The sequence below is a fragment of the Sylvia atricapilla genome, chromosome 6 (genome assembly GCF_009819655.1).
Source record: "Sylvia atricapilla isolate bSylAtr1 chromosome 6, bSylAtr1.pri, whole genome shotgun sequence".
Classification (NCBI taxonomy): domain Eukaryota; kingdom Metazoa; phylum Chordata; class Aves; order Passeriformes; family Sylviidae; genus Sylvia; species Sylvia atricapilla.
The window spans coordinates 59,223,274-59,250,171 of record NC_089145.1 but is presented as its reverse complement, the minus strand read 5'-3'; the positions used below and the strand labels follow the sequence as shown (position 1 = coordinate 59,250,171).

General features: G+C 35.5%; 1 protein-coding gene across 5 annotated transcripts in view; it reads right to left on the bottom strand.

Moving 5' to 3' along the window:
* Positions 1-26,898, bottom strand: part of RALGAPA1 (Ral GTPase activating protein catalytic subunit alpha 1) — a 130,218-nt gene that overhangs the window by 88,746 nt on the left and 14,574 nt on the right. For 3 of the 5 annotated variants that reach the window (XM_066322102.1, XM_066322103.1, XM_066322104.1), the window contains exons 7-17: positions 25,604-25,719; positions 23,520-23,658; positions 17,619-17,827; positions 17,026-17,265; positions 14,653-14,841; positions 13,991-14,128; positions 11,972-12,120; positions 10,631-10,760; positions 9,660-9,897; positions 7,481-7,642; positions 3,120-3,260 (exon numbers count right to left, since the gene is read on the bottom strand). In XM_066322102.1, coding sequence (XP_066178199.1) covers positions 3,120-3,260; positions 7,481-7,642; positions 9,660-9,897; positions 10,631-10,760; positions 11,972-12,120; positions 13,991-14,128; positions 14,653-14,841; positions 17,026-17,265; positions 17,619-17,827; positions 23,520-23,658; positions 25,604-25,719 — 1,851 coding nt within the window. The remainder of the gene's footprint in view (positions 1-3,119; positions 3,261-7,480; positions 7,643-9,659; positions 9,898-10,630; positions 10,761-11,971; positions 12,121-13,990; positions 14,129-14,652; positions 14,842-17,025; positions 17,266-17,618; positions 17,828-23,519; positions 23,659-25,603; positions 25,720-26,898) is intronic. The other 2 variants (XM_066322101.1, XM_066322105.1) reach the window with 1 other exon arrangement.

Here is a 26,898-nt window from a genome sequence, read left to right as displayed (position 1 = left end):
TTTGCTTCTGAGCTTTCAATAGTTTGTTGGGGTTTTTTTTAAGAGAACACAGGCATTCTGTGAGTTTTTGGGATTAAAGAATAATTACAGCCATACTGGCATCACAGTTATGATTTCTTTATATTTAATCTTAATGATTACTTAATGATTTGGGAGCAAGGTTGTAAAGGCATAATATGCATCTCCCTTTCATGTTAATAGTTGAATCTTTTAGTCCTAGTAGATAAGGAAAAATCTCCTAACTACCTACATTTAATTAGTTTGCTCACTGCTTCTAGGAATCTTGTCTACATCTCACTGACACTTTATTTCAGGTCTTGCACCTGAAAAATCCCCAAGGATTCTAGAGTGAATAGTCATTTCACTAGTTATCTTGTCAATATGTAAGACTGGATTTCCTATGATTCTGACAGGCTAAAGGAAAGTTGTTTTTACAAATATTGTGAATTTGCAACAGATACACTGTACCAAATCACTTCATTAACTAAACACTTTAAAACATAAATCACTTCTACTTTCCAGATGCTACTTGAAAAGTTGCAAATATTCTGCACATGGAAATAAATACAGCATGACAGAAACTACATGAAGAAATTACAATCTTAGGAAAAGCATCCTCCATGATGCCAGATGACTGGATATCAATGTACTGTTCAATGAATTGAGCTTCTGCAATGTATTTTATCAACCTAATGATTTATCTTCAAATTATGTCTCAGAAATTATAGTCAGGTTTTGTGGCTTACTCTTGAAAATTAATATATAGTACATAAAGTTTGGTCATAAATGCTTTCTGTTAGACTACCTGCCCAGACTCCTCACTGTTCAGTGGGTCCACCTTTCAATGATAAGTTTCACAGCTAAAAAGAAGCTGAAAACTACTTCCAAAACCTTAATATTAGGCATCCTATTATTCTGGAATAATTTCCACTCCTTTTCAGAGTAAATGTCCTCTCCTTCAAGTTGTGTTGGATCACAAAGTCATTTTGGATAACAGGGATATTCATATAATCCTGTAATAAGACAAACAGCTGTCACAACTAGCTAAACATCATTCATTACCTAGAACACACTTATGATAGAAATAATTTGATTACTTCCCAAATTACACGCTGTATGTCTGGAAACAGAAGGCTTTTAGAAAATAATACATTTAATGTAAGAAGAAAAGGCAAGGAAAATGATAAAGCTTCATGTTTAAATAAAAAAGGGAAGAAAAAAGAGAGCACAATTAAAAATGCAGAAAATTAAAAGAGCAAAGTGCACTCTGATCCAGTGTACAGTGTTTCCCTTTCTCTCCTACTACCACATCAACAGCTTGCTTTTTTTCACTAGAGTTTTTTAAGTTTCTGGCAATGTTCAAGATTCTTGGGCACATCATGAAGCTGCTGCAACACCCATCTATTTGAGAAGACATCAAACCCAGGAAGGGCTTAGGAGTTTTTCTACGTTAGAAGTGCAAAGGTCTGTAACATCACTTTACTTTTATAATTACATTGGTTATGCAGTTTTTGGATTGGATGTGTATCAATATAAAAAATAACAGCAAGAGAGCCATCAGGTCTGGGACACATTAGAAGTAATATGCAAGCCAGGACTTTTCAGAAACATGGATGATAAAACTGACTACAAAACCACTTTTGCCTTGTTTAAGAAAGGGTAATTAAGTATCAGTGATTATGTGATGAAATAATATTTCACTGTGAAAGCTCATCACCCTTCTGCAGGTGCTCTTAAGGTCTACACTAAGCACTGACTATTTCCAACAATGCTTTGGCCAGGTTGGACCCATTTTCTAATAGGTTGTTTATGCATCATTCATACAAAAATCTCTATCTTCTAAATTATAATCACTTGTATCTCAGAAGTGATACTCTTTACATTCATACTTTTATTAACTATTATCTATAATTTATATTTTATTAAATTTTGTTTGTGGTGTCAAGAATTGCATCCTAATACTTTGTAATTGTTCACTGTGAAAGTCTGGTTTCTCTAGAGTGGGTTATTTGAACTTTCCTGATTTTTCAGGAAATGTTTTGAGACTGAATACTAAGGCATCAAGTTTCTGTTTCACAACAAGAATTTTGTGACATGTGACACATGACAAAATACAGTTATGAAGATGGAGCTCTCAGTACTTTCTGGGTAACAAAGACAGGCAGGAGAGATGGAAAAGAAAAAAAATCTTTACTAAAAAATATTATTGTCATGAAGTCTTTATATTTCTATGCTATTTTGACTATATATAGTCCTCCCACCGTGCTTTCTTTTTTTTTTCCACTCATTGATACAAAGGCATAACATGACTGTCAGCCTTAACACATGACTAATTTATACCTTTGTAATATCTGGAAAAAATACATTATCTGAAAATACACATTTTTAAAGCCTGTGCTAATTCTAGTTGTTGAATCTGTTTGCTCAAAGAAAAGTATCCAAAATAAGCTACTGTCCAACTTGTAGCCAACCACCCTGCTGGACCCAACAGAATGTTGAGGAAAACCACAATCCTAAAAAACGGGTCATTTGGAAAATAACACAAAAACATCACACTTGAGAATTCCACACTACAGATTTTTTTCATGTTTTTATATAGTAATGAAAAACAGGCATACTATAAAGCATATTATATGATACCATATTCTTTTTTCATGGGAGCTGAAGTGTATCATCATGGTTGCTCACACAACGTCTATGAACACTGAATTAAAAAATTTACACAGAAAGACGTAAATGGCAAATCAAAGTAAAATTAAGTTCTTCCTTTCCCTCCCTCACTCATCAAAAATAAAAAAATTTAGATTAGTTGTACTCTCTGGTAGACAGATATTATATTGCTGCTTACCAATAAATTGGAAAAGCAAAGAGATTTCTCAGATTTTCTCTTTTATGATAGTAAACATTGGCACAGCACTAACTTCTAACAGTTCCAGAATGAATTGTAAAATAGCATGGTATCTCACAAAACTCAAAATATTAATTCTTAATCTCTTCCCCTCTCCCACCATCCCCAAAGTATTTTAACTTGGAAAAATTTAATGGTTTAGCAGAATTTGAAAGCAGAAGGTTTAAAAAAGTGATAAAGGGGGTGCAGAAATTAGCAGAGGTGGCACTACCTGAAAGCTCATCAGAAAGGGGAGTGAGAACAATATCAGGCAAGAAGGGTTTGGAAGTATGGATCAGAACAGGAGCACTTTTAGCACTGCGTATATAGGCCGATGGCAGAGCACATTCACCAATGGATCGGCTTCTCATGGCTTTAAAAAGGAAAAGAAAGAAGTGGGGAAGGAAAAAAGAAGAGTGACTATAATGAAAGGCTCGTGTCACAGAAAAAGCAGCAACAGAGAAAACAAAGATAAAAAGGAAGAAAATTCAAAAATTAAAACATTTCAGCACGGCAGATATTGGCAGAGCTGTAAGAAAGAAAAAAATCAGTGCACACATAAGACATTCTGAGATTTCAAATTTTATGTAAAGCAGCAACAATGCCTTTATCATGACAATTACAGAGATTTTGCATTTGAAATCAAGAAGCTAATTAATACATTTTCCCAGTGCATCAGGGGTTGAAAAATCTAAGTTACTCCACAAGCACTCTGAATTTGTTTGTTTTTTTAATAGAAAATGTGACTTGTAACTACATTTGTATTTTTCTAGTTTCCTTTGATATTATCCTGAAAATGTGTCTCTGCATTATACATATACCCACACTCCTGAATTCATGTTCTCCAAAAGAGAATACATGTCCTCTCAAAATCATAAGGACAAATTGATCAGTTCTGTGTGGAGAAATTTGAAATAAAGCTTGTTATAGTTCCACATTAGAAATTAAAGTACTGAAGTGAAATGGTTTGACAAGAAAGTAATAAATTTTTTTATCCATGGGGTCTAGCTTTTAATTGATATTGGATAAATCTTGTCAAACTTATGTTTATTCACCTTTTCATATCTCACATCCTGTGAACAGTCCTACAGACATTCAAAATGTACATATGAATTGTGGTATTACAATCAAGGTTATATCTGCAGCTTTTCTAATAGATTTAAATGAAACTTTGACATTTGCTTTTCTTTGTCAGAGTAAGACAGAGCATCAACTGACACTGCATTCAACCTCAAAATATGCTGGAAATCCTTTAAAAAGTAATATCCATTGCTTCAAGTACTTTCCTTTCATACTGTTGTAAATTTGCTAACTTAGTTTTAAAATCATTGCATTAAAATCATTGCTTCAAAATCATAAAATTCTTTAAGGAAAATTCAGAGTATCTAGCATAAATATTGTCAGTGCAATACTTCATCAGTCTGAACTTTTCTCTCTATACCTATATTTTCACAACAACATGGAATATAGAGTGAGGATGTTAGTGCTCCTGATCTGCATGGGAGTCAAATGTACGTGAATGGAGCGCAGTGAAAGCTGAGCACATCACACTTCTAAACCATGTTAAAGAATTGTAGATAATAACAACACGCTGATAGCCTGGGCAGGTCACACTGAGCAGAAAATACATTTGACAAATGAAGCACAACTTAAGTGGAGTCTTAAATCTAAGTTTGAAAAAACAATTCAGAAAGACAGACCTCTTAAAACTGAAGCAATGCTCTAGTAAACTTTGTAAGACAGTAACTATTTTTTTCTAAAAGGTAATTCTGCGTAAGGCTTTAGTATCAGTTTGTTTCAGAGATACAGTAATAAAATTCAGGATAGAGTCATAGTTAGATGCCTTACATCCATCACTGTGAAACTTACAATGAATGTAGGCAAGAGAAAAAAAAAAAAAAACAACACACAGAAATATCAAGGATCTTTTCTGGGGTAAATTATTCTGAACAAAACAAGCTTTTGATATTGGATACTGTGTTGATTACAAAAGATAAAGTGTTCTTTTCAATTTGACTGGATTTTTCTGCAGCATATTACATTCCATTAAATAGTTAGGTGGACCAGGCAATGTCAGAGCATGTAGATATTTGATAGTTTATAACCTTCCACTATTGTCTATACAAAAGCAGAACAATAGGTAAGTAAATTCTTTCTGATATAATATTTTTATAGGACTAGAACCTGCTGTCTAAGCCCAAACTCCTGTGTCTAACCTTACAGATTTTTCAACCCATATGCATAATAAGCTTAAAAGCCCTTTCCAAAAATTATTTTACATAAGTTCAGCCTAAAAATGTACACATTGCATATCAAAATTGCTGTGATTTTTATTTGAGTAACACGCACACACACATATTTGGTGCAGCAATAAATGTGTGCTGGCATGATGATGGCTCAAAAAATAGAGGTGCAAAGATGTACACAAAAATGTGTACAACATAAAACAGATGAAAAAGAAACTCCAGCTTTTTCTTACCATAAAATATTCAATATGCACATCCCCCCTACTAAGATATTAAGAGTATATATTACCCACAATCAAAGGAAATGTAATACAAATCACACATCATGCAACATATTTAAGGTCTGACTCAATTCCACGCTCAGCTTGCAGACCTAATGATAAACTGAAGGAGGAGATCTGACCAGCAAAATGTTCTAGGTTTTATTTATTGTGGTTATTTATTATGGCACATACTAAGAAACAGTTGAAAAGCTCTCTTTGCAAACCAGAGAGGCAATAACGACTTTTTCCACTCAGTTAAGATATTTGTAACATTTTGTAACATTTTCCTCATTAACATTTAAAAAAACGGAAGAGTTTGGGATTCTGGTTCCGGTAACTCTTTTTGGATTTATCATCTTTTAAAATCATCCTAGCAATGCTGGGATTGCCCACAGTTGGTATTCTGCAACATGAATAGAGTTGAAATTTTAACTGGTTGCAGTAATGCAAACTTGCCTTATTAATATCAAATATGTAAGATAATTGGAGGAAAGGAACAAAACCATGGAAGCTAAAGTGCAGGGAAACGAAAATCAGATTACTTTGCTGCTAACCAGGTCAATATAAAGCTTGATTAAGATAAATTCTAGTCATTTCAAGGCTAACATCATATAAATAGCCATCTTTCAAATTGCAGCAAAACAAAAGCATTAATAAATTGACCAAACAACATAACCTTCTGACAGAATATCTGAAATATTAACAATTTGTAAAGGAGAAATTTCAACATGAGCTTTATCTTGTTAAGACAATTAAGATTTAAAACAAAACCTCCATTACAGTTAATCACAGACTACAGAGAAGCAGAAATTACATTTAAAGTATCTGTGATCCATGAGGAAAACTAGGTGCTGTCAGCATGAGATACAGGAAAAGCTGTGTACCATTTGAATGTGCAAAAAAAGACAGGAAATTCTGGAGTAGGGACTTCATTTTCTCTCATTTCTCTATGCCTAACAGGACAATTAATTCTCCCACATCAACAAGAGTTTTAGAAGAGAAAGAAAATTTAAATGGAGAATTTTAAGGAATGCCAAATAGCCAAACAGAAACTTTGTCTAAATAACCTCTGTGACTTAAAAAAAATTAACAAAATATTTTTGGAAAAAGAAAGAAAATGCTAATTTCTGAAAAGCTAGCACAATTATTTATTCAACTGCCAATATGCATCCCAAAGTTTTAAAACTGTGTCAGAATGTACCTACTTCCAAGAAATATCAGTGAAGCAACAACACTCAATAACCAAAGCCACTACTAATATAAAGATTGTAAAAAAGTAAGAGATATTCCTTAAGAGGTTCTTCATTTAAATACAAAATTGGAACCAGCTTAATTTTCCTTCATGTAAGAAATAGCAGTGTGATCATCAAAAGTGAGAGTGAAGAAATTTGTAGTCCAGTTCCTGTTAACATAGTCTAACAAAATCATATGAACACAAATGAGTCTTCTTTTGAGAAGTTCACCTAAAGCATTGTTCAGCATAACTCATTTATAACACAGCAAAGAGTATCTGCAAGTAATAAAATTCAGAAATAGGTGACTTCAGAAATGGAGAATTGACCACATCTGTGTCAATCTTTCATCATTGCAATATTCAGGGTTGGTAAAAGCACATTTTATAAACTATGCAGACTTACACATATTTTTCCCCACTTTCCTTTGCACTGTTTGAAAACACTCAATCAGTGAAAATACTCATGCAGTGTATGAAAACACACACTTAAGAAACCCTCTCTTATCCACGTATCAGCACCATAGCTAAAACCACTCCAGCTTTTTCCTCCTTCATATACACACAACAGTATTATTTTCCAATCCAGCTAAAGCACATGATCAAATTCATTAAGAATTAATATAGTAACTGCATTACTTTCATTTGCAGTAACTATAATTCTAGTGAGCACAAGCTATTCAGCTACCCTCAGAGCACACAAGGCTGCACAATTTACACTTGAACTGATGTGTGAATCATTACGGATAGTACACCTTTGTGGAAAGAAGCCATCCACACTGCTACAGAAGTCGGTTATTCATTCCTTACCCTTTCTGAAATGTCCCTTTTATCAGCTCTTAGTGACACTTACCGACTGTTTTCTGCCGTACTATGCTCCTTGCCTTTTCTGTTCCTGGGGAGCCCGTGGTGGTAGCACTGCGTTGTCTCATCGGTGCTTGGCCAGGCTGGTCACGGCTCCAGCCTCTAGAAAAGGACTTATCTACAGAAGACTTGGGGAATTCATGCCCAACTCCTGCAAAAATAAAATTGCCAATCTATTCACTTCTATTCTGCTATCACTGGACGACTGTTCTTTCAAAAAAAAATTAAAGCTGGATGGAATAAATTAAGTTACCAAAGCAAGTATGAATTCAAAAGCTCAGCCTGCACTAACTCTGAGGGATACTCAAACTTTTTCAGAAATGTTGGTACTACTAAACTATTGTAATTTTCTTTTCTGAAAACACGGGCATACACAGGTTGTAGTCTGATACTACATGCAACTTTTCCTTTGCTGCCCCTATCAGGTAAGATTTCAATGTATTTTCAATATTTCAAAATATTTGGGGGGCATATTTCCAAATAATTTTGCAAGATTGAGAACATGAAATAAGGATAACATAATTTTACACAAATGCAAAAGCAAAAAACAAATAAAAAAAAATTGGATGGTGGGCTCAGAGAACAAGGCTCTTTGGAAATTTATAGAAAATCCTATAGTAAGATTAGGATGGAACAAATTCATTTTATATTGAAGTTAATACAGCCCATATGAGTAGCTATCAAAAACAACTGGATGTAAAAAAAAAAAAAGTGAAATACAGAATTACTTGCAACGCATTTCCTTACCCAGATTGAGTTCATTAATAATTCAAAGTGACACAATTACAATCACTGAAGGGGAATCTTTCTGGAAAAAGCGAGCTCTAATCTAATAACACATTCATTATTATTAGCAAACAAACAGAGACAAAGAAATTTGGCATAATTTGTATGATACCTATTAATTCTAAAGCTGGACTTGACTCTGCAACTCACATTTAGCAATGGAGGCTTTCTCTGAAACTCTGTCACTGAAGGTTTACATAAACTTTCCTTATGTTGTTCAGATGATTCAAAATGCTTTTTAAGCATATATTCAGATAGCTGTACACATTCTTATCCTATGCCAGGCTGTTTGGCTTTTTTGTTGTTGTTGGGGTTGGGTTTTGTTGTTGTTGTAGGGGGGGTTTTTGTGTGTATTTGGTTTGTTTTGTTTATCTGTGAATAATGACTCTGCTTAAGACAAGGCATATGTTTTTAGCAAAAAAAAAAAAGCATATAGCAACGTCCTCTTTAAGGGAAGGAATCCACACAGGTTCCTTCTCACTGACAAACCCTAACATAGTACTAGGAAGCACTTCCCCTCAGGTTTGACTGAAGAGATAAAAAGTAGCCTAAAAATAACATGTTTTTACATCTTTGTTACTCACTCTAAATATAACCCTGCCTCTCACTATTAGATCACAATGCACTTTTTAAAGAAGAATATTATCATTATCCATGTTTTACAAAAGTGGAAACAAAGTTATTTCTAATGGCCATACACAGAAGGTCTCTCTCCAAACTGAGAAAATAATCCAGGTTTTGCAACTTTCAATCCAGACCTCTATCCAGGAGGACAAATTTTCTGTGCCATTATAAGCAGCAACCTCTCCCCATATTATGTCTTACAGAGTATTTTATGTATCTTTTAGGAATCAGTTTAAAAACAGGTACCACACATATGGATTTTTAAACTTTACTTTCTCTTAAGTAGTCCAGAAGGTCATTGTAACAAAATCTGTCTTCATGATGGGCTAGTGATCAATTAGTACCAAACAGAACTATGTTCACCTTACATTTTATCTTGTAACATTTCAGGATCAATATTCCAATTGTGCTTGCAATGGCTTAGTTCTCACCAGCTGAGTAGCCTGTTATTTTCAAAAAGTTATGATTGGGACTCAACTATTTAATTGCTTTGATAAAAGAAGAAAGGCATAACCCATTACAGTGTAACATTTTAGTTTAAATCCAACACACTTCTAAGAACTACATTTCTTATGTGTCTATTTGCAGAAATAACATGATCATGTTAGTAGCTGCAAAAAGCAGATATACCTTAAGGAAACAGGGTTATTTCAGGTGATAGAGATGCTTAATTAGGTATACAAAAAACGTGAGACCAAAATTACCCTGTGCTCAGCACCAGCTCAAATTTAAATTATGTCTATACAGCGTTGTCTTACCTTTGCCTTTGTGTTTTTTCTGCTTCTGCTCACTTAATTTATCCAGTGGCAGGTCACTGAGGTCCAGGCTATACAAATTTCTAGCTAATACTTTAGTAAGTGTCTCCATTGTCAGTGACCACTCAGTGGCCAGCTCTTCCCAATATGTCAGTGATGACATTACAGACAGCAAGTCATCCCAAAGTTCTCGAGAAATGTACACATTTAGATTGGCTTTGATCCAAGCTACTATAAGAGTCTAAAAGAACAGAGAGAAGTTGGATTGTGAACATAAGTTGACAATATTCAAATGTTACTACTTCAAAAGGTACCTCAAACTGCCACAGAAGTTTCTGTGTAGTCCTGACATTCTTTTCCTCACCAGTACACACAGATTTTTAATGAATTATCAAGTGTTAACACAGAGCTCTGAATTAGACACAGGAACAACTGGTTTGACCCATTATCTCCTGTGTTCTCTTTTGTTCTGCTAAAGTAACTGGAGACTCTACAGATCTTAGTCACTGAGAACTCGCCACAGCAGCACTTTGCAACTATAAACTTGGAAATTACTTGTTACAGCTTTCTGTAAGGAAATTACTTGTTACAGACTTCTCTAAGAAATAATAATAAAAAAAAAAAATACATCAGTTAGGCATAGATAACACAGAAGATTTCATGCTGACTGGAGCAAATTTTGCTATGGCAGCAGGCTAAAACTGCACACACTGCCAGTTACCTTTGCCAGTTATTCCAACCCATCTAAAGGACAGCAATTCTTGAATTTTACAGTATCTCAAATACTGCTGTCACAGTGTTATTAAAATATAGGACAGAAAGTAACAAACATAACCAGCTCTTTGACTCAGATCACTCACACTGTCTGGGTAACACATCAGTGATATGAAAAATTAGCCAACAGTGGTTGCTGTATGCAATCTATTCATGAAAATTAGGCTGAATTTAATTAAAGTAAATTTATGTTTACTTGCCTGGAAAAGAGGTCCTGCAAGTCTTCCAGCTAACGTGGAGTTTTTTCTTCCTTGATACTGAGAGAAGGTTTGGGGTGGTATTTTCAGCACAGATTCAGTTACCCTGAGCAGCACCAGCAGCATCTGCTCCCTGCAAAACAGTATTAGAATTATCATTTTGTTATACCTTCGTATATACCTAGGTATTTTACAAGGTAATAATCAAGCCTTATTTGCCTAAAGACATTGCAAAAAGGTCATAATGATTACAAAGACCCTAACTTGGTTCTTGCAAAAGAAAGTATTCTAATCTTTTTTCACACTTAAGAGTGAGGAATCCCTCCTGCCCTGTAATATCTTCTTCCAAGTCATTCGACTGCTATCACCTTCAATGGCCTGAAATTAGAGGCCAAGTTTTAACTGTATTTTCAATCTGAGCTGTTTCTTTTTCTATGAATTACAGGCTTTGATAATTTTGCATTATCATTAAGGCACTTCATCAATTATTTTGTATGGCACAACCTTTGCCATTGTGGTCTAGAGTCACTTCTTTACACTGGGAAAGAAAATACCAATCTAGTAGAATCTGTTTACTATTATCACTCCCAAATTTCCCAGTGGCCAGCTAAATTGGCTCCTCAGAAGAGGAGACAAGCTTCACATGACACATAGTGCCAGCTTTACTTACCTAGAGTTCAGGAAATACTACTGACATATTAAATGCAAGTCAAGTTAAAATTGAATAAATCAGACATTTGAAATCCCCTTGCTACTTCTTCCTTGTAATGAAGAATGGTGGCAATATAGCACCTGATTACAGACTACTATTTAAAGGGGTGGGAAATAACAGGAATTCCTTTAAAGCAGGGTCTCTTGTATCTGCTAGGCACTGTAAGCACTGGAAAGGCATGACACAGTTCAACAGCAAACAGACTCTTGCATACAATTCCAGGTCAAGAACAACACACATCTGATTGTAATCATTATCCATGCTTGTCTGGGGCATTTTTATTTTTAAATAAGGCCGTGAAGCTTCATGTGTTTCGATATTTTATTGCTTTGGTACATGAGCAAAATGCTCTGGAAAAAATCATCAGTAGGTCCTTAATAACAGTCGGTATATCCCAGCTTAGTCCTCTTTGCACTGAGGTCTAAGCTGCCACAAATTAGCTAGGAGCTTACTAGAGGCTTTAAGAAAGCAGATAACCTCCCCTGTGCTAAGTTGTCTATAGTGCTCAAGTTCATGTGTTTACTGATTTAGAGGTTCATATAACCAATACCACTCTACTGTGTTTACTACCCAGTAAATTTTCACTTGTCTTGTGAACTAATAATCTAAGATAAAAACATTAGCATTTTTACCATGTCTTCTTGTCCATGGTCACTTGGACCACCATGTGGCGGTAGATATTGAGAATGCGTTTGCACATATCAGTGTGTTCATCCAGCAGGGCTTTAAATTCATTTGCAGGTTCAAGAAAAAATATATTTGAAGAATTTATTATAAAAACCTGTAAGCAGAAAAGAGTGGGTGTCATGATCCTGAAGCACTTCGATGTTTTCAGCAATCCAGTTGGTAGCACCAGGAAGAAAAAATCTATAGTAGAGAATCATTATCAGAAAAGGTTGCATATGCACACAGAAGTGTATGTTTAAATATGTCACTTTGAAGTAATAATTAAGCAACAATGAGACTGATCTTTTCCCCATTTTTTTCTACAAAACCTATTTGTGTATTTTTGTTCTCATAGACATATGGTTCAATAAACTACTCAATATGATTAATTTAATATGTTGGACAAAAATGTTCCAGTAAGAAGTCCACTGCACAAAGTTCCACCTGTAAGCCAGGAACTGACCAGTACAATATTTGATAAACTGCTTGAAGTAGTCCTGGTACACAGAGTGTGCCTCAGCATGACACAGCCTGTATCATGTTCTGGGAAACAAAAGCATTCATCCCACTGGGATCAGTAAGGCTTACCAAAAGTAGGAAACTGGACACGTTCCCCAAAGTGACTGACTTCAGTGGGCAGTGAATTAGGGCCTTCAGAATGAAAATTATGAAAAAAAAGTAGCAAGGACATTGTAGGCGCTACAGAAGCAGCTACTGAAGTGTTACTGTATTTTTATGTAACTTTATAAAGCACTTGAATCTCAGGTTTAGAATTTCAATTACTATTTTACTCATACAGGAAGTCATTGGTACTGAAGTCATAACTTCCCTCTACTGAAAGCTTTGGATTTTTAATAATTAAAAACTATTAGTATGCAGTTTTACATTCACTAGCTTCAACTAATGAACCTAATTTATTCTAAATGCCTAGAAATAAGTCTATGCAAGCATTATATGGAAAAGAAACTCAAGACAGAAGTCTTGTATTATTGATTCACAGGGAAAATCAAACATGGTTCCAGGTCAGGAAATCTCAAATTGAGACGGGATTAGAATGATGTCTTGACTCTGTTTCAGGCAAAAAAAAATAATAAATGAAAAAAAAAAATTTGGTAGTCAAATGAGCCTTTGTCTAAAAAACTTCAACACAAATAATCTTCAAGACATTGTCAGATGTGTAAGCCTTAGTAGAATATTGCAAACAGATACAGATATGTTAGAGTCACATACCCACCTAAATGAATGTACACCCATATACATAAAATGCACACACTTTATAACCACAACAGCATTTCAAAGACCCCCAGTTTTCTATAGTCTCACCCTCAGTGAAGTATTTTGCTAAACATTTGAAATGAACACAATTTCTACCCTGTCAAACTGCCTAGAAGCTGTTAAAAAACTTTTGTTAGGGTACAACTGCAATTCCTGCTTTCCTTAACGATATCACCAGAGAGTTATGGCACCTCATCAAATTTTTCAAAGATGATGTAAATTCAGAAAAAGATGAAAAAAAAATCCCTGTACACCTTATTAATAGGACTAGAGAAACTACAGGATTAGATGTTTTGGCTTTTGTGACCAATAACATAAAAGAAAAAAGCCTCTAAACATTCTCATAAAACACTTAGAATTATTTGAAGATGTTGCAGTAGCAGGAGGATTATTTTTTCTTTAATATAATGCAGAGGAGAATGCATGCTCTGATGCAAAACTAATTTTTTTTTTTTTTATTGTGTTACCCAGCACTGGTCTATACATTGTCCTATTTCAGCTCAATAAAGATATAGTGAACCAGTGTCATTTATCTAACATTTATCATCATACTTGTTGCATATAAAATAATTTTAAAATTCAGAAATGTTTTAGAGATGCATGGGATTCCCTGGCAGAAGTATTGCACTACATTTCACTCTTTATGTGCTGATAACAAGAATTTTAGGTAGATGATTTAGATGAAATTAAATACCAAGTCTGTTTCATACCTGCAATACTGACTGCACTCCAGCTCGTACATTTTGCTCCTCGGTATCAATTTCAGATGTTTTATGCAAAGTGTCTTCATAACAGCCATTTCTTGTCCAGTTTGAATTTCTAACGTGACTGGAGTTCATCCCTTTTTCCTGAAAAATATTTTTTCTTAAAATTCCACAAATTTTTAGACAGATATTTTGGCTTTATATTAAAGGAAAAAGGATATAACAGATACTAAATAATAAACAACAGCAGGCAAAAGCACCTGAGACACAAGAATATTTCATGAGGCTTGAAGCAATTATCTTAAAGTAACTGAATGGAGTAACTACTATTTTTGTCATCCTTTTATTTGAATACAATTTTTACTCAGTTGAAAATTGGCATACTGTAAAATCCACGTCATGAAAACAGTTAATAAAATGATATGAAATTTTAAATTGAACTAAGCACATTAAAAAGCTACAGATAATGGATAAAATTGGTAGCTTGTCCATACAGTGTTTTACAATTTTTCCCCAATAAATGTTTTTTTTTTACAATGTTTTCCCCAATATATGCTCTGACACCAAAGAAAACCACATATCAACTATCAAGGAAGCCACTTCTGTGTCTGTTAGCAGATAAATGCACAAATATTAACCAATAATATTATTAATCAATAATATTTTACCTCTTCTCTTTCTTTTCCTTTCTCTGATGAATTATGGTCAACACTTTCATCACAATCTACAGTTGTGCACTGCATTATTTCTTCTGGTTCTTTCATAAATAAAGGTTTGTCTTCTTGTTGAATCCATTCTTGATACACCTTCACCACCTTCCTCATGGCAGCTGCTTCACATATTGGCAACAGAAATGCCTGCAAGTAGAAGAAAGAAACAAAACACTGTTACAATATCTGAAGTAAGTTAGGCTTTATATTGTACAAGTTCTAAGAGATAAAGGTGGAAAAATACAGCCACCTACAGCCATGTAGGATCCTAGCATACAAACTATTGCCAAACCTAAATGTTTGCTCACTTTCCTCATCCATGAACTGAAAACATGAAAAAACTCCACATTTAAACAAGAAAACTTGTTTCTTGTATCAAGAAATATTTTGAAAGAGATAAGAATCCATGTGAGCATATCTACTTAGCACTTAGCCTGCTGAAATTAAGACCCAAACATCCACCAAAATCTGTAAAACGAATGAGCAGAAGTTTCTATTACAATATCTTCTATTCAGAGGATTTGGAAAAGTGCAATTAAAGCAGCTCTAATTGACTAAGAAAAATTCAAGTGACCCACAATACTGGTAGTCAACTATCTTATTTTTAGCTAATTAAAATTTTACAAAATGGTCTCCTTAAAGCAAATAACTCCCTGAAAAAATTTCAGTATTATTGTTTCTAAAAATCATGCATTTGAGTTGGTGTGATGGCTGATCAGTGCCCTCTTCAGAAGGTTTTCTGTATTGGCTGTGCTGGTAACAACTAGTCATTGACCAGAAACTTTTAACATTAGTCAGATTTTAACTAATTATAAATACACTTACCACAGACTATGATGCCCTAATTATATACTTAGAAGAACAGATAAACTACACTAACACAGTTTTACAGGGTCCATGCTGGTGAAAACTAGTTGCCCATGTCTTTAAGGAGGCCCCAGGTAACACAGGTAGTTATGTTCACTCTGGAAACAGAGATTTCATACCTTTATCACACTAAAAAGAATTCAGTTGTGTATTACAGGATTAAACTGACAAGTTCAGTCATATACTTGCTCATCAAGTCTAAGATTCTTCTGCAAGCCCATATACATTTTTTTGTACCCTCAAGTCTAAAAAGCATAAAACTTGTTCTCTACAGACAATCTTTCCAACATTCAATATGACTGAAACTACCTCTTGACAGGAATAACTTAGTCCTAATGCTTTTGAAACATTACAAACATCTTGTTTATTAGAAATCTATTTACACTGAAAACTCCTGGGTATATAATGATGTAAATATGATCTCATAATTGTATTTGAAATCCAAATAATCTACATAAGCTCACGGAGTGACTTGCAAAAAGGATGAAGAAAATTGCCTTTGCTTCTATTCACTGTGGGGACAGTGAAAAGTAGATCACTGATAATTTACACTCTACATTCAGTGTTTCAGACTCTGTAAACCCTCGAGTGTCAGCTAAATTCAAGTAACTCTTCTATGTCCTTCAGTACTGTGTCCAAGCTCTCTGATTCAAGGGATGTGGATTTATTTGCCTCATTCAAAAACACTGACTTCATCCAGATAAGAGAGTTTTAAAATGCTCAGCTTTCTGCTGCTTAAACCAATTAGCATTGTCCATTTAACTTGAAACTTAGTATATCTTTCTTTACTATTTTTCAGAAAACTCTCTTTGTCTTTTGATCTATAGCATGGGGGATAAAGAAAGTTTATCTTGTTCTATTCTCCCACATTGAACTCGAAGTTACTATTAATAAATGCTCCATATTCTGGCATATGTTCTCAGTTTAAATTTGTTTAATAGTTTCCAGTAGAGAAATACAATTCTGAGTATGCTCAGCTAACATTTCTGGTTGCAGTTAAGTCAGAAACAGAAGCTGCTACCTTTTATAGCCATCTGTCCTACTCTTCTGATGAACACTATCAAGGAAAGGACATTTGGATGCTCCTAAAACAGCTCTGTAACAGCTGCAGACTCCCACAGGAGGCTTATGTTAATAATGGTAAGCTGTGAGTTCTAATACCTACAGCGTTGATGTATGAAGAGATGAAACATTCCCGTCTATGGGGAACTGTGAAGCCCAAGTTAAATGTTGCTAAACTGGTTACTAAAGATATAAAATTAGAAAATACAGGAACTAGGGGCATTCTACACAGAAAGTATTTCAGAATTTTAGCTTTTCAATTTTTGAAGGCAAGATGACAGAAAAAACCTGTAACTTGGTATAACGTTCTGCTTAACAAGCAGTCTTGAAAGAAATCCATGACATAATGAAAATATACAATATAATAATCAAGATTCTTGCATTCTAGAGAGAATTGTTTACCTGTCGAAAAATCTCAGTTAGAAAATTAACATTGCTCCTTTTAGAAGAGAAGACTTTCCGGACAATTTCAATATCAGTTAAATGCTCTTCATCAATACTGCAGAGGCTGGAAGAACTTGGTTCTCTCTCTGTTAGAGTACTTGTATTAGAATGAGATTGTTCTGGTTCTGCATTTCTATCCTGCTTATCAGTACTGTCATTTTTACTGTCCTCCCTTGAAGCCATGCTAGCAGCTGCTCTCTGAAAAAAAATTAAAAAACATTTTCATAGTTCATTTTTAGTACAGCAATAAATCAATACAATTTAAATATAATTTAACCAGCATGAGGAATTAAAGAAAAAACAACAAAAAAATTACTTACTGCATTTCAAGGTTTCTAATGTCCAGTTGATTAAAAACAAATCACAGAATTAGAAAAAAGCAGCATTGCAGATCCTTTAAAAGTGAATTAATAAACATCCAATTTGTTTAGAAATTCCGTTTTTTTTAAAAACTTTTCATTGCTTGTAATTATTGGGAGAGAGCATACTGCTGACAAAACAATTAAACCAAACCCAAGAGAACAAATACATTTTTGTGTATTTGGTTTTACCTGAATATTCTTTGGCACATTTTCACCTTCCATCCCAGGGATATGAGGTCCTGTGTGAGGTTTTGGCTCAAGCCAGAAAGACACCAACCATCGAATGACAATAACACGAGCCTTAATGAAAGGTTCCTTTGTGCAATATATTGCCTCATTGGTTTCAGCATCTTTCTTAACTATTACGTAGTGTGGCTTTGGTCTCATTTGTGGTATATCTGTATGAAAAAAACAACATCTTAAAAATATGTGCAGAGAGAAAGATCTGCAGAAGAAAGAAATCCTAAAACCATAACCAGTACACATGAACTTTCAGAGGTATCATTTTGTTGCATTCACCTGTTGCACCACTCATTCCAAGATGGACTGGAATGGATGCAACAGAGAAAATGTCATGAATTGTAAGATATCAAAACACTTGAATTTTCTCCTGAAGGGAGAAAACACTGTTGGTCCAAAAGACAGAAACTTATTTCTGCTATGCGGAACCATTAATTTTTTATCTGAAAGTGACTTCTATAGCCTTATGGTTTTGCTTGCATTGTTTTTCTATGTAAGTAAATTAATTTCATTATTTTCATGTTCTTTAAAACTACGTTATACTCAATACTTAAAGATAAACTTCAGCAAACTCACTACAAATTTTCATTGAAAACTGTATACAAAGTTCCAAGTAGCAAAATAACTGTCAACTAGACTATGACCTACACAAGAAAACTATTTCCCTAGAAAATAATATATTGCAAAATCTAATCATGGCTACAATGAGAGCTATATAATTCCAAAATGCAAATGCAATAAACACAGCCCCTTCTGGCCTCGCAAAAGGTGAAAGATGGGTAGAATAGAGAAATCCTGCTCCAAAGCCACATGAGCTTTGCACCTTCACCTAGGGCCCCATTTGCACTGGCTAATTTTGCTGCCAGCCCACAGGCATGTAATTTTTTCCTGTGACTTAGCTGCAAGATGACTCTGTGGCAATAGCTTCTACACTGGTTTGTAGGGAATATAATGAAGGATGCCCAGGGGCACATCAGCTGGCAGAAACTATGGTTGTCTGGGGACTCTATTTTCGCCATCCCATGTCCCATAGGATTCTGATGGTTCAGAATTGTTTTGTTTTTATGGTTCTCTATTGTGCTAGTCATGAGTACTCCTGAATCTGCTACAGAAGGAAACCATGACCATACTTAACTCTTTGTGGATGGAGTGAACATGTGTGGTAACAGCACTACAAAGATGGGGCACACATTTTTAAATTCTGCATTTTTCTGTGACTTAACACTGCAAAATGTCATTTCTGGGTTTTACAACCCAAGACATGGTGCAGAATAGTTCTGAGTTACCAATCATGAGCCTGAAGCAGCAATGGTACATTCATGTGCAAATGACATTTCTCTGAAAGTGGCATGTCAGCCAACTGTAGTCCTAGTCCTATATGGGCAAATATGAGACATACTCCAAAACAAAAAGAAGATTAATATTTTGGTAAGGACTGATTATATGTACTGTCAGGACATCCTGATATCCTGATGCTGCTGTTTTAGGATCATGATTTCCATCTAGTGACAGAAAAAAAAACCCAAGAAACTCAAACTAAAACACAAAATAAACAAAAATCCAAAAAAACCACCAACCAACCAACTCCAAAACTAACAAAAAGATGGAAGCATGAAAAAATGATGGTCCTATCCATATACAGAGAGTGACAAATTGAACAGAGATGGTCAAGTCAGCACTGCCTCAAGCCTTCTGAAGCCTGCAGTACATGAGCACGAGAGAAGTTCCATGGTTTTACAGGCCAACCAGAAAGCAATTCAAGGATACTAACGGTGAGAGTCAAAGAAGATATAAAAAAAAAAAAATACACTGAACAGTATAAAACTATTCCCTGACTGTATCTTCCTAAAGCAAAGTCAAGAGCTGTTTTAAAGGATCCTGCAGAAATTTGCCAGTTTATGGTGTTAGAATCCAAGGACAAATCTGGACAGCAGTGAAGAAATAATCAACTACTGACTAAGCAATATTATTACAGCCTTTTTAAGGCATCAGAATGCAACCAGAGCATCTGTCAGACTGCTGTAAAGATTTCTTTGTTATCATGGCAAATACACAAGATCCAGCACGCACACTGAGGATATCCACACTGGTCTATCTCAGTGTTGTTTCAAAAGCCACATACAAAAGCAGTGATAAACCCACCACAATGCTGCTACACGGAGGAATGTTTCCTGTACAAACTCCAGAACTACATCCACACTTTTCAATGCAAGCATTATTTTTAGAGGAAAAATCCCACGATTCTTGCGTATCATCTACCTAACTAAGTAACAAATACACAGAATAGTCTTTGACAAGTTTACAAATGGTTTATTTACTGCAAATAATAAAACCAGTACATTGTTTTCATTCTGTGGAAAGCAGCAGGTGAGTAAGAAAACTAAAAATTAAGGTATCTTTAACAAGCATGGATAACAGTACAATCTGTGAAAAAGGAAGCAAATGCCTGGTAGCAAAGCATTTAAAGATGCAAAAATCAGTTCTCTCTGGTATCTACATGCATTCAGCAGAGCATAAGAACTGCAATACTGGCAGCTGGCAGTATTTTCAGAAGGACTAAACATGCAGTAAACATGTTTTTGCAGCACACTATCTCCTTGTTTGATGATAGCCTCTCAGAACATCCTCTTTCTATAATTTGTTTCAACTGCATTATGTGCTGCAGCTGCTTCTCAAATGTATCCTCCTTCCAGCTGCTTCTCAAATGTATCCTCCCAGCTGTTTCTTGTATTTTCAAATTCTGTCCAACTTGGAAGAAGGTATCAAGGCTTCAGATGAGAACACAGACATAAAACCAAGGCAAAAAAGAGCTTGTTAGATGGACTAAAACAGCACAAGAGTAAATATTCCCTTCCCCCAACTTTCCATTTTTTCTCTCTATTGTGTTTTGGGCTTTCCCCACCCCCTGCCCTTCCCCCTCTGAGAACCTGATGACAAAAAGGGCAGGAAGCTGAAGGTGGTGGAAGATATAAAAGGGTAGAAAGTGAACACACTAGCAAAAATGCACTAGACACCTGTAAGCTTTGACCATGCTTAATTTTTAAGACAATAAAGGGTCCATAAGGAATGAAGAGCTAAAGACAGCTGCAGGACAGCCCACTTTAGTGTTTCCTGTAAATGAAGGAACCTATCTAAATGGCTTGGAAATGGCACAGAAAGGCACATTACTATGATGGAAGAAGCAATGCCCCTGGAATATTATTGCTGTATTTGTAGCTCTTACTAAGTCACTTCTAACTCAGTCTCAGCAGATATTTAACAAAGACTTTACAACCAAAATAAATACTAAGGCAGAAAAAAACCCAAACCAAAACATAAAAAAGCAAAAAATTCTAAACAAAACCAAACCCCCTCAAAAAACAATCTCATGGGCTTTTCTAATGCTGTATACCTCTCCTAAGTCTGTAATACTAAAGCCAGAATTTGAACAGAATTTGAATCTCAGTCCAGTATGCTGTGTCCAGTAAAGCCCTGTATCAATGCTTGCTTAAAAACTACTGTTCTGATTTGTCCCTCATAACTTCTCCTAAATTAAACATTACACCAGTAGCATGAGAACTGTTCTTAGTAGCAGGCTCAGTGCCCAAGTTTGCCCTGCTTTCACCCTCAAGGCTGCAAATTAAGAACGAGCACAGGATTATTTTCAAATAGGTTGGGAAGATGCAAGCCAGAGAAGAATATGTTAGAGGAGAAATTATTCAACTTACCAATACTTTTGTTGTTTTCATCACCGTACTCTTCCAAAAATCCTCATTATAGCTGCTCACTGTGCACAGTTTAAGGCACTTGCAGTAACTCTGGGGACCTGTGCACATTTCTTCTTGTTTCCCATTGTCCTCTTCTTTACTAAGGCCTTGGAAGTTTCTTGTTTACAGTTCACAGAAAAACAGAGGACTACAGTAACACTTCTATGGACTCAATCAAGATCTTCATAGAAAGAGAAAAATAGCATTTCCATATTTCTTGTTCTGGAGCATGAAGCAACAGTAGGTTTGCTTTCTCAGCACTGCTTCCTATCCCTCTTTTAGATATTTTATTGCTGAACCTCTTCAGCATCTGCACAATAACTATTACTCTACTGTTACTTATGGTTGTATTTATACTGGTTCTCCTGTAGATGAGAAAGCCCAATGTTTGTCTTTCCTAAGAGAACATGGCTTTGACACAACCATCTCTCAAATCTAAATAAATGAACATGGGCTGGAAGAAGATAAGATCTTTTCAACAAATTTCCCCGACAGGCTGATTCTAGAATATGGCATTGTGTCTGGAGATCACTACTCTGGAGAGTCCTCCTGAGATGCTGCATTAACAGATAAGAGGAATGGTGATGTGACTGTATGACTCAAGTGGTGAAACAGTAACTTAAAGCCTGTGTACAGGGTATTGCTTTGCAAAGAGGAGTCTTGAACTCTGTTGGCCTACAACCAACACGTGCATGAGTATGCACACCTTCAGAGAACAAAATCAAGATTTGAGGACAACGTTCTGGTTTAAAATGGGCTAAAAACTCTGAGTAAAACTCAGGTTTGCACAGAAACATTAAACATTCCACTCTCTATATGGAAAGATACATTCCAGCACCATCAGCTTTGAAGACTGTGCTGAACCCTACCTTCCTTTCCCTATTGCGAGCTCTTGATACAATGCAGCTGGCACAAAAAATCTGACTATGCCCTGTCAGAAATGTGAGCAAGCACTGTATAATCCAAGCACTGTTTCTGTACAGATAAAGCCAACACACCCAAAAAACAGCACACTTACACCTTTTATTTCAGCAGCAGTAGTTCCTCTTCAGAGCACAACTGAGATCAACAATACAGGTCACATTAAAGCAAGGTTTTACAAGAATATTTAATTTGCCTCGTTCAGATTAACAGAGCAAGATCGACTCTACTGGAGTCAGAGGCTTCCATAAACAAAGAAGTGAAAAGCAGAAACAGGAATCTTAACATGTTCTTTCATGACAAATACTTCTGGAGAATGTCCTTCATGGGCAACATGACTCAAGCTAAAAACTGCTTTGCTATACTGTCCTGTTAGAGAGCACAAGTGCATGTCTCAGACATTGTTAGGGCCATAGAAGGGAGGAATTTGTGACAGGAAGGTGCTAATTCCAGACCTGACAGAGACAAGATCTGGTTAGCAGATCCTTGTTAATGCACTCCCACTGTGACAGACCACATGACAAGAAGCACCTGCTTACATGTATATCACTGGTCAAAAAGGTATCATCCCACATTATGAGACACATCTGTGGCTGGGTAAAAGGTAATTCCACAGGGCGAGATCTGCAACCACTGACTCACCAACCTAAGCAACCCACCATCTCAAAAGAAGAGAGAAACTGAACAGGCAGACTAATTAGCATAAGATGCATTTAACCAATAGAAGATGGAATACTAATTAATAAGAGAACCATATTACTTGTAGCCAATAAGCAATAATATCTTTGTTTCTAAAATGTATAAATACTGAAAATATCTTAAATGCCAGTGACAGACCTTGCAGACCCAGTACCCCTTTCAGCACAGAACTTACTAACAGATGCACAAACCAGGACCCACATGCTACCACCAGGCCCAGAGTGAAGAAGGCCCACCAAGACACCACTGGTGGTGATCCACAGGTGGTGACCAGCTTCTGCTTGCACACTCTCTCTTTTTCCCTTCTCTCTCTCTGTCTTTTCCTTACCCATGCAATCAATGTGACAAAATAAATTCAGTACTGTTCAACCAGCATTTGGTCTTGTTGTCACCTTATTTTGGGCAGAGGCATGTCTCACTAATCAGATCATAATATCACTATTAGATAAAATGTAATGATTTTATCAGCTGTGTTAACACTTACCAAGTATAGGGTTATACAAGCTGGTCTCCTTACAGATGTTTGGGAAAATAGAAGGTAAGTAGTATTTCTTAAAATTTGAGAATAAAAATGAAAATCCCTTTTCCTGGTTTTCCTTGTTCTTCCATTCTAAACTCTTAACCTTAAAACAAGAATTTGGACAAGGTAAATATCTACAAGTAGAAGAAACAGGTAAGTGATGAAATGTTCTCTTTATAAGTTATTTCTTTAAAACGAAATAATATATATTTTAATAAACAGTTTTAGAAAGATGAGACAGAAACTTGCTGGGAAATGTAAAAGAAATAGACTGTTCTCTTCCAAAATATTGTTTTGAAATGAACTTAAACCATAAAATACTGAAACCAACAGAAATATATTTGCTTTTGCAGACATCTTGCCAAGTCAGGGAGTATGCCCAAAGTGGCTGGTTTTAATTAAATTTGTTTCATATTTCAAAAAGTTTTGTAAAAAAAGAAGAATTAGCCATGCCATTCCAAATATTTCTTCGACAACTTATTTTAAGACATTTTGACTAACAAGTGTCCATATAATCATAATAGGTACTTGGATTCATTTGTGTAATTGGCAACATGAAACAAACATTTTTCAAACACAAGCAGCAGAAGACACAACTTTGAAGTTGAGTTACAAGTACAAATGTACTTTCATGGATCATGAGTGCTAAGCATTCCCCTCTATAAAATATTTTCCAACATGGTAAGTGGTACCAAGCATGGTAAGTTCCCCTCAAGAAATACAACATGCAGTTTCCATCTTTGTTCCTGAGAATCCTGAGAGCTAGGTAATTTGCCAAGTCTATAATAAATAATATAAAGGAAGAAACCTTTTTTTTTTTTTCCCTTTCCCCTCTACTTCTCCATTTCCTAGTCAAAGGCCACAGTTCTATTATGATCCATTTTCAGGGCATAGGTGTGTAGAGTGGAATATATATGCATATATTTCACCCCCCAATATAACTCAAAGGATTAGCTGACACATATAATTTAGTGACACAAAGTCCTTTAGCAGAATTTAATATCAAAGAACCTTGCAATTATCAGTGGCCTCTAAAGGGACTTCAGCAAACGACTTCAGCACTCACACAGCAAACAAGCTCTGTGACACCTGTCTCAATGACCTATCTGAATTTAAATATAATACTACCAATTTATTACAGAAAAGGCAGTCTTCTTCAAAAATATAAAGGCTGTTTTTCTTCAAAGTAAATAGCCAGTATTAAGCTTACCCTACAGATCACAAGTTTGAAGACCTCTATTCAAAGTGGGAGACGCTGGAAGCAATAAAATGAGGCTGGAAATTATTCCAGCACGGCAAGCTCACAGAGAAAGATGGATAAAGGGAAGCCATGAAATGTTTAAATATATAATATTTGCGCACTATCCATCTTCTCTAGTAAACCTTGCATAAAATAAGTGTGAAGAAAAACTTAGGGGTACCCAGCTGGGTTCTGCAGGACAAGTCTGACCCAGAAGGCAGTACCCAGCAACACCTCCCATGTCATGCAGCACATGACAACACAGTAGGCTCAGAAGCAGCATGTGCTAATTATCCAGCAAATCAATTACATAACATGCAACAGCTGAGCCACAGTTTTTGACAGAAGCTGTTGCTATGCCCCATACTGGCTGAGATCACAGAATTGTCTAACTTCAAAGGGAAGAACATTGTGTGTGTTCGAGGTGCACACCAAGGACTAAATGCTCATTCAACTCTTCATTTTCTGCACACAGTTGATCCACTGCTTGGAAACAACAGGACAGGGAAGGGGAGATGAAAATGAGAAGTGAGCTGATATCAGCATTGCTAGAAGTGACTGATAAGTCATGTTTTGTCCCCATGCCACAATCTGATAGAAGATCCTGTGGTAAAAGATTTAGGAATCTTCATACAGAAGACAAGGGAACATTTTTCTAGAAGAATTTGCTATTTACAAAAAAGGGAGTGGCAAGGAGGGATTCTTTAAAACATTTCTATATGCATTTGCAGTGCTACAAGTAAAAAAACTTACTGTAAAGGACAAAGAGGTGTTAATGGTTTCATACTTGTTTGCTTGAAAATCATACCTGAATTACCATGTATTTCAGAAGTGCTTCTAAAAAATAGCTTGTTAAATCTTCTTGTCCTTTATCTCCTGATTGTGGAGGAACAAGTGGAGTGATTTCTTCTATTGTCACTTGAGCTATTTAAAGAAAAACAGAAGTACATCCAACATTTACACCATTTCTACTCATGCGTAAACATCTACAAAGTTACAAAAGCAGAAATGCACTGCAGCAAGCAGAGACAGTTACAGGTAAAACAGAGTGACACCCATAGATAAATGAAAACATGGAAATTTAAACTTATAAACCACCACAGAACTATTTTCTTACATACATAAAAAGCACAGCAGACAACAAGAAGGTTTTCTCTATGTACTTTTGGAATCTACCCACCAAACCCGAATTTTTTTAAATGTCTTTTGGAATTTATGCCAAAGTTTAACACTTATGGTACACAAATGCCAAATCTTTATTTATATCTTTCACCATTTTCCCATTTAGCAGTAGATCAGTTACATTTCCTTTAAATGTTACTATCAGTACTCTTTGTCTCGACAGTGAAACTAGTTCAGAGCTGATTTTTCTCCTGTCCCTGTAGTTAGATGTTCATATGTCAATATTTGCACTCTGAATTTCACAAGGTAATGCCAAAAAAGGGCTTGAGTAGGCAGCAAAATTTTACTTGCAGAGCTATCCTGCTATGAAATTTGTCTGCAAATTTAATTACTAGTCATGGAGACACTGCCTTTTCTCTACAAGAAGTAAAATACTCAAATAATATGAGAAGGTGGAAAGAAGGCAAAGCAAAACATTCAGGGGAAAAACTGTTCAACTTTTTATTACCATTTATGTGAATGCATAGTTTGCATTTACATTCAAAGACTCCATCCAATTGTAAATCATTAATAAACAAGCTTCAAATCCCAATATCAAGAATAAATTGAGATAGGAGGCACTGAATACTAGAGTGTACAAAGGAAAAACTGTCCTAAGAATCATCTTAAGAGAAAAGTCATCCTCACTCTATTGATTAGGGTCAAGATAATGACCTTACCATTAAAAACAAAAAACCACCAGCAACTACAAAAACCTCACCTCAGAATGCTCAAGCTTTTCCACTCATGAAAACCTGTAAGATCTCAAGTTTTACAATTCACAAGGTCTGATTCTTTTTGAAGATTCCAAGTTGCAGGAATACCACAGCTTTAACTGCCTGGTCATACACAGACACATTTGAGCTTACATACTGGCCTAACAATCACTCATTCTCTCAAAGGCCACACCAGAAATAGCTTTTCACAGGCTGCTCCCTGGAG